An 8,887-nucleotide genomic window follows, 5' to 3' on the forward strand; every position below is an offset into this window, starting at 1 on the left:
AATATTTCAATTGTTTGTTCTCTATCAATAATTCCAATGAGGACACCAAGTACTAGATACAGTTTATCCAAATGTGGTGAATAACTTCAGGGCAATGAGAGCTGAGGGAATGTAGTTAGGCTAAATGAAAAAGCAAGAATGGAGTATTATGTGGAGTAATGTGAAGTCATCTGTTTTGTTAGAAAAAGTAGAAATTCTTTACAAATTGTGTGAAATGGAAAAGAATTGGGCTTTGGTGGGACCTGAGTGTCCTTGTAGAGGTTAACATGCAGATACAGTGAGCTCTGAAGAAAGACCATTTGGATGTTGATCGTCATTGGAGGAGGACTTGGTGCAAGAAGTGGCATCCTACATCTATTTCTTGAGCCCACTTTGACTACATATAGAGTCTTCTCTATTGTAAGGGCATCTTTTCTTAGCTAGAGAGGTCTAGCCTTTCTGCCTAAGGAAAGATGCCGTTGCAATAGAGAAAATGAAGCATATGATCTCCAGATTGATTCCTGGGATGGCCATTTGTTCTATGAAGACACTTGTTTAACAGAATGTGAAGTGGTCTTAATGACATGCACAAATAGAGGCAGACCTGGTATTTTCCTTGGTTAAGGTGAATAGAACCAGGAATCAGAGTTTCGAACAATGACTCGTAGATAAGAGGAAAGGTATTCATCCAGAGAGTACTGAAATTGTGGATTGATTACCCAAGTAGTTTAGTTATTGAGTGTATTCAAGACAAAAGTAATATGCTATAATGGGAGTTTAATGCTGATAACGTAGGCGCTGTATCTTTACATATTGATGAGTTGAAGGTGTTTCAGAGTTTAACAGCTTACAAAAACAGAGTGGGGCTGCAGGAAAGGCTGCCATGGAGACAACGAAAAGTCGAATGATCTCGTGTGTTTGACACCTCCTGAGTGTCCCCTATGTGTCTGATGAAGTGGCCCAATAAATTCCTAAGGTACAAATTGTTCAAGTGATCTGTAATTGCTGAATGCAGCTCAGAATAGATTTTTTAAAATAGGCTGTGAATCAGTGAAATGGCAAATATGTGAACTATTTCACTTCCTTGCTATTGAATGAGGCTTTCTTTGTAAGAAGAAGACCCTATAACTTGCAACACATTTCTGAGCCCTGTATAGTGTGCTGCAGTTTGTTTATAGGTATCTTGTGAGCATATAATTGTTGCTTCCCACTCCCCTCCCATCCTACTCCCAAAGTTTCAGTTTCTGCTGACAGCAGAAGGAATGTTCTTGTATGACTTGAGATTTCATCAGGCAAACATCAGCTCCATTAGATGAATTGCACCTGGAAGTGCTTTTGCTGTATGGGTCATTAATTGAACCAGAAACAATCAACATCCAATGTGTACAACATGGCTTTTAAAAATAATTTACACAGAAGGACAATGGGGAAACAGGTCCCCTTTCAGGTGCAATCATTCAAAGTAATCTCTTCCATCCAAAGCATTTATCTACTGTGGCATTGTCTGGTGCTACTCTAGTTTCTCACTCTACTTCTCTCATTTGAAGACCTCAATCCCTTCCATCCTTTTTGGCTCCTTTAGAGTCCTTATCATATATTTATCTATCAAATTCCATGTTTATTTCTTTGCTGAACTGAGGTCCCCATTTAATTTATTTCCATGGAGAATCTTCTCACTGTTGCTGATTTCAACTTTCATCTTAACTCCTGTGCCACCTTTCCTGTGATTTACAGCTCTGTGTTAAAAATGCAAAAGTCCAGAAGCCACCAGTTAAACTCCCAACAGATGAACTGTGCAGAAAAGAGAAATGTGATTTCACAAATACTTTTGTGAGGCAGGTAAAAGGATTTAGAAACAGTCCTAAAACTTAATGCTTTCCATTTACAGTCTCAACCTTTCAATCACCACTGATCCAGGCTATGGGAAAGAATTCCAAGCTAGGAAATCCCTTTTGCCTTATGGATTGTTTGTGACAATCTGAGATAACTTAATAAATGTTCGGAACATTTTTGAAAGATAAAATATCTACTTTGTTGGTTGTTACAGAAACAATTGAATGGTAATATTCCAGAAAAACAATCCATTTAGCAAATTGTGGATTTCTGAACAAGATATGTGATGTATTTGACTAACAGATTTTAAAAATGTCTTATGTCTTAATTTGCATTGCTGGGAAAACAGGGTCTAAAATGAAAATAAGACCAAACACTTTGTATATTTGCCAAAGCATCAAACAAGAACAAAACAAAATCTAAACAAATTTCAAAGGCTTCCTCTCCCTCCTCTGCTGAATAACCTGTCATACTACTTCCTATTAATATACAGTTGCTTTTTAGAAATGTTTATCTGCAAAGATGGGGAAGTTAGCTTTCCTTGAAGGCCTTTCATATCCTGAGAGTTTACCAGAAAGTTGTTGCACAAAAGGACAAGCTGTTCAAGACTGTTCATTGTTTGTTTGCCTTCATATTTCCTGTTTTGATCAAATTGTTAGTTGCTATTGATTTTTCTGGCCCAGACACCCTTAAGCTGCCTGCTGAATTTCAGAAGACTGTCTAGTTTCTTTACTGTGGCAGTTGTTTTTAGCTTTGTTTAGCTTGAAACTTTTTTTTTGCAGGATGCTATCGGGCCATACTCTCCTGAAGAATGCATCTCTTTACCTGTCTACACCAGTGCTGAACGAGATCAAGTAGTCATAAATGTAGATGTTCCCTGTGGGGTCAGCCAGGATCAATGGATTCTTTGTGGAGCAGCTTTATTCTTGAAAAATCCATAGTTTGCTTTTTTTAATGATTTTTCAAAGCATGAAACTACAAATTTGAAAAAGCAGCGGAAGATTTATTTTTATGTGTTAAACATCCTATTGATTCAATTGCTTACTGCCTATAAAAATGAGGCATTCTAGTACAAATCCTTTAAAATATGTTAGTGTCTCTATTTAACTAAAGTTACATTATTTTAATTATAAATTAACTGAATTAGGTCAGTTCATTCCATTCAGTGATTGTCATTTGCTGGAAAGGAAATGTTTTCAAATAGTTTCACCTTACGTAGCCTCAGGAATGTGTTTTTCAATTTCTTACCTGTTAATGCAGAAGTGTGATGTTACAGAGTATGTTTTGTTGTAATGTCTTTCATGAACATGACCAAAGACGGGCACTCCACTGTTTGTTTAAATATGCTATTTAGTTGTCAGATTAAAATAATAGATTAATACAGTCCTCTTTGAATTATTTTATTCATTAATACCATAGTTTAAAAACAAGATGCTCGAGGGTATAATTTTCATTACCTGCACAATATATTCTGTAAAGTAGCCATTGTAAGTTTCTGATGTGATTACAAAGTGCCATCAACATTTGACAGGGTGCAGAGGATGGAAGTGCTGGTTGAGGAATGAGCAAGAAGGCAACCACTTCTTGCCTTCAGGAAGATAAGGCAGTAAATTAATGATACAAGCATTATAATATGGGTCCTTGGGAAGAAATGAAAAATGAAAGGAAGGTTATAAATTAAGAGCTTGAAGGTAAATATTCAGTGTTTTTTCCATATGGAGATACTCCATCACACTCCTTGTTTAGCATTGCACAAAACTTATTGATTGATTTAGAGATATAGCACGGAATAGACCCTTCTGGCTCACGCCACCATCAACCCCTGATTTAATCTTAGCTTACTAATGGGAAAATTTATAATGACCAATTAACTTACATCTTTGGACTGTGGGATGAAACTGGTGCATCAGGAGACAACTCACACATTCCATGGGGAGGACGTTCAAGCTCCTTACAGAGGATGCCGGATTAGAACTCTGAACTTTTACCACTGAGCTATAATAGCGTTGCATTAACTGCTTGGCTCCCAATTTTTCCACACCTTGCTTGTTATTATCAAATATCTTGCAATATTTGTAGAATTTCCACTTGCTCTCTTTGTCTATACAATATGGATCATGTGCAACTGATTGAAGGGATTTGTTTAAATTGGCATCATGCTGGGCACAGATTCAATAATCAGACTGAAATTGGTGCTAAAATAAAAGATAATCATCAATAATATACTGTAAAACCTGCTCCATTTTATCTATATTCAGTGGGACAGAACTTTCTTGTTGCTCTATATACAGCCCAATATGTGAAACATGCAAAAACTGTCAAGTTGTTGAATTTAGTATGTGTTGCACTGCATCCATGTAAGTTATGTTAATAAATTTTATAAACAGATTTTATGCACTGTTACAGTTACTATCGCTATCAAGATCTGTATGTATGTAGCACATTCTGTTTACTCTTAGTAATTAAGTTTTTTAATGTAAATGTATTTTTATAACCATATATAACCATATAACAATTACAGTACGGAAACAGGCCATCTCAGCCCTTCTAGTCCGTGCTGAACGCTTACTCTCACCTAGTCCCACCGACCTGCACTCAGCCCATAACCCTCCATTCCTTTCCTGTCCATATACCTATTCAATTTTTTTGAAATGACAAAATCAAACCTCCTCTACCTCTTCTACTGGAAGCTCATTCCGTACAGCTACCACTCTCTGAATAAAGAAGTTCCCCCTCGTGTTACCCCTAAACTTTTGCCCCTTAACTCTCAACTCATGTCCTCTTGTTTGAATCTCCCCTACTCTCAATGGAAAAAGCCTATCCACGTCAACTCTATCTATCCCCCTCATAATTTTAAATACCTCTATCAAGTTCCCCTCAACCTTCTACGCTCCATAATTTTATAACTTATATAACATATAACTTTATAAATATCAAATATCTGATAATTGGTAAGTAAACCTGAACATTAAGCACTTCACTGAAAAATCTACATAACAAAAACTAACTGGAATGTAAGCAGTCAACCGATATCATCAGTATCTGTATCAGATGTCACACATGCAAACCACACTGAACAGAAAAGATTCAAAATGTAGTGCAAAGGGCTCAAGGGATGTAATTCCTTTAGAGAATCAGACATCTAGAATTGCACTTGCTTGAAATTTAGAGCACTCTTGGAGCAATCAAGGAAGGAAAATCTAAGAGTTTAAATCGTCTAAAGCTAAACCCCAGGATGAACTATAACATCCATTAACTACCCCCACCAATATTTGTAATTGATAGATTTCCGATTCACTACATTTCCACCACCAGCCACACACTGTGCTCCATTTTGTAAATGTCCATTGTAATTTCCATCCATGTATTTAAAGTTGGGCTCTCCTGTGATAACCATTTCCAGCCACCAACAGTATATTCATTAAATATTTATCTCTTTGGTACTTTTTAAGTTAGGATTTCTCAGACCTGACTAAATCATATACATGCTGGAAAAATAGGGAAATGGAGTGACTTTCAGGCCCAAGAGCATAAGCCACGATGTTTCTAAGTCACATGGAAATCTCTCCAAAGAGGTGAACTCTGTGTCGTTTATTGTGAAGGTTTGAGGGAATTTGAACAATTGAAGACTGTGCACCCAAGTGTAAAGCAAGAACATTATAAAGACTTAGCAGAGTATGAAAATAATAATAATTTTCAGTTTGTTTTCTTGTATACAGGTAATGGAATATTTTGAAAATACATTAAGGTAATTCAAATGAAAATCAAAATTACTTTTCACATACTATGATAACAAAGATAATATACCACAGGGAAGAATATGACTGGATTAGAATTTTTTCTTTCATCAGATTTATTAAGTTAGTTATTAGAATCACTATAATGACTGTACATAAAGAAATTAGTTTCACTATAAAATTATATGACACTGTCACTTTTTTATATGACTGAACTGGATAAATCGAACATTTTGACTGAAAGTGTCTCGATTGCCTGATAAGTACATAAATAAATAGTAAGTCAGACAGCAGTTTTGTTTAGAGAAGCAGGTTAACATTTGATAAATGATAATTGGAACTGCAAAAAGTGAATGATAATTATGTTTTGAGATGCAGATACATATGGGGTTGAGAGGGATAATTCAGCCATGATGAAATGGCAGAGCAGACTCAATGGGCTGAATGGCCTAAATCTGCTCCTGTGTTTTGTGGTCTTATGGTTTATACAAGAATGAGGTGGAGGGAGATAGAGCAATCGGAAAGATCTTAGATTGGGATAGAAACAGGAAAAATTAAGGGAGTGATAGTCCAAGAAAGAGGGCATTAAAGAGACAAATGTAGAAAAACCTAAATATCAATTACAGAAAATGTAAATATTGGAAACAGAATTATTACCTGGAACTGTAAAGAGAAAGTGTTCTGAAATAAAAATGAAAATGCTGGAAATGTTCATTTTTTGAAATAATTGTATTTTCATTGAACAAGTCTGTGCCTGGTTGGGCCATTTAGCTGATACAGATCCCTTTGGCTGTTTAAACTATTGCTATGATATAAAGTTAAGGGAGAGCTGTTTGGATTTATAACCTGAGAGGTTGTAATGCAGTTGAATACACAGGTCTCCTACTGACTGTAACAAAGCACATTCTTCTAACACAATGTTCCTCACCAAAGTCTTGAACAAATCTGCTCAGCCTGTAACCTTTTTGGTGAGAGCAATAACATCCATTTATTTGCACTTCACTTTCATTTTACTCCTTGTTCTTCTTTAAAATTTAAAACATAGAACAGTACAACACTGGAACAGGCCATTCGGCCCACGTTGTTGTGCCAAAACAGTTAAAAAGCAAGTCAAAAACACCTAAACTCAAATCCCTCCTACCTACACAAGTCCATATCCCTCCATCCCATAAATCCATGACCTTATCCAAACGTCTCTTAAAAGCCTCCAATGTATTTGCCTCTACCACCATACCAGGCAGTGCATTCCAGGCACCCACGACTCTCTAAGTAAAAACTTACCCACACATCTCCTTTGAACCTATGCCCTCTCACCTTCAATGCATGCCCTCTGGTATTAAACATTTCAATCCTTGGAAACAGATACTCTCTGTCCACTCTATCTATGCCTCTCATAATAGACAATAGACAGTAGGTGCAGGAGTAGGCCATTCAGCCCTTCTAGCCAGCACCGCCATTCACTGTGATCATGGCTGATCATACACAATCAGTATCCCATTCCTGCCCTCTTCCCATATCCCTTCACCCTACTATCTATAAGAGCTCTATCTAACTCTCTCTTGAATGCATCCAGAGACTTGGCCTCCACTGCCTTCTGGGGCAGAGCATTCCACATATCCACCACTCTCTGGGTGAAAAAGTTTTTCCGCATCTCTGTTCTAAATGGCCTACCCCTTATTCTTAAACTGTGGCCTCTAGTTCTGGACTCACCCATCAGCGGGAACATGCTTCCTGCCTCCAGCGTGTCCAATCCCTTAATAATCTTATATGTTTCAATCAGATCCCCTCTCATCCTTCTAAATTCCAGTGTATACAAGCCCAGTCGCTCCAATCTTTCAACATATGACAGTCCCGCCATTCCGGGAATTAACCTTGTGAACCTACGCTGCACTCCCTCAATAGCAAGAATGTCCTTCCTCAAATTTGGAGACCAAAACTGCACACAATACTCCAGGTGGGGTCTCACCAGGGCCCTGTACAGCTGCAGAAGGACCTCTTTACTCCTATACTCAATTCCTCTTGTTATAAAAGCCAGCATGCCATTAGCTTTCTTCACTGCCTGCTGTACCTGCATGCTTGCTTTCATTGACTGATGTACAAGAACACCTAGATCTCATTGTACTTCCCCTTTTCCTAACTTGACTCCATTTAGATAGTAATCTGCCTTCCTATTCTTGCCACCAAAGTGGATAACCTCACATTTATCCACATTAAACTGCATCTGCCATACATTTGCCCACTCACCCAACTTGTCCAAGTCACCCTGCATTCTCATAACATCCTCCTGACATTTCACACTGCCACCCAGCTTTGTGTCATCAGCAAATTTGCTAATGTTACTTTTAATCCCTTCATCTAAATCATTGCTAATCATTTCTAAATCATTCATAATCTTGTAAACCTCGATCTATCAAACCTCCCCTCAGTATCTGGCACTCCAGAGAAGACAACCCAAGTTTATCCAGCCTTTCATAATAGCACATACTCTCTAAACCAGACAACATCCTGGTAAATCTCTTCTGCACCCTCTCCATAGGTTCAACATCCTTCCTATAGTGGGCTGGCCAAAACTGCATGCAATACTCCAGATGTGGCCCAACCAGAGTTTTATTAAGTTGTGACATAACCTCTTGACTTTTAAATTCAATGCCTCGACTAATAAAAGCGAGCAATCCATAAGCCTTCTTAACCACCTTATCGACCTGTGTAGCCACTTTCTAGCTCTCTCTGCTCAATAACACTGTTAAGGACCTTGCCCTTTACAGTGTGCTGTCTCCTTGCATTTGCAATACCTCGCATTTATCTGGGTTAAACTCCATCTGCATTTCTCTGCTCATATCTGCAACTGATCTATATAGTATGGTATTCATTACCAGTCTTCTACACTATCCACAACTCCACCAAACTTACTAACTCACCCATCTACATTTTCATCCAGGTCATTTATATACGTCACAAACAGCAGAGCTCCCGGCACAGATCCCTGCGGAACTCCACTAATTCCAGGCCTCCAGCTTGAATAAGTCCCTGCAACCACTACCCTCTGTCTTCTATAAGTAAGCCAGGTCTGAATCCTTATAGGCAATTAATCGCGGATCCTTTGCATCTTAATCTTCTGGATTAATCTCCCCTGAGAGCCTTTGCCAAATACCTTACTAAAATCCATGTAGACAACATCTACTGCCCTATCCTCATCAATCTCTCTTGTCACCGTGTCCAAAAACTTATTCAAGTTTGTAAGGCATGACCAGTCATGCCCAAAGCTATGCTAGCTCTCTCTAATTAGACAATGGGTTTCCAAATGCTCATATATCCTATCCCTAAGAATTTTCTCCAGC

General features: G+C 37.9%; 1 protein-coding gene across 1 annotated transcript in view; it reads left to right on the plus strand.

Annotated features, from left to right (window-relative positions):
* dync2h1 (dynein cytoplasmic 2 heavy chain 1) overlaps positions 1-3,195 on the plus strand; it is a 440,753-nt gene extending 437,558 nt beyond the window's left edge. The window contains exon 91 of the mRNA XM_073043598.1: positions 2,595-3,195. Coding sequence (XP_072899699.1) covers positions 2,595-2,753 — 159 coding nt within the window. The 3' untranslated portion in view covers positions 2,754-3,195. The remainder of the gene's footprint in view (positions 1-2,594) is intronic.
* Positions 3,196-8,887: the final 5,692 nt, after the last annotated feature.

The sequence above is a fragment of the Hemitrygon akajei genome, chromosome 4 (genome assembly GCF_048418815.1).
Source record: "Hemitrygon akajei chromosome 4, sHemAka1.3, whole genome shotgun sequence".
Taxonomy (NCBI): domain Eukaryota; kingdom Metazoa; phylum Chordata; class Chondrichthyes; order Myliobatiformes; family Dasyatidae; genus Hemitrygon; species Hemitrygon akajei.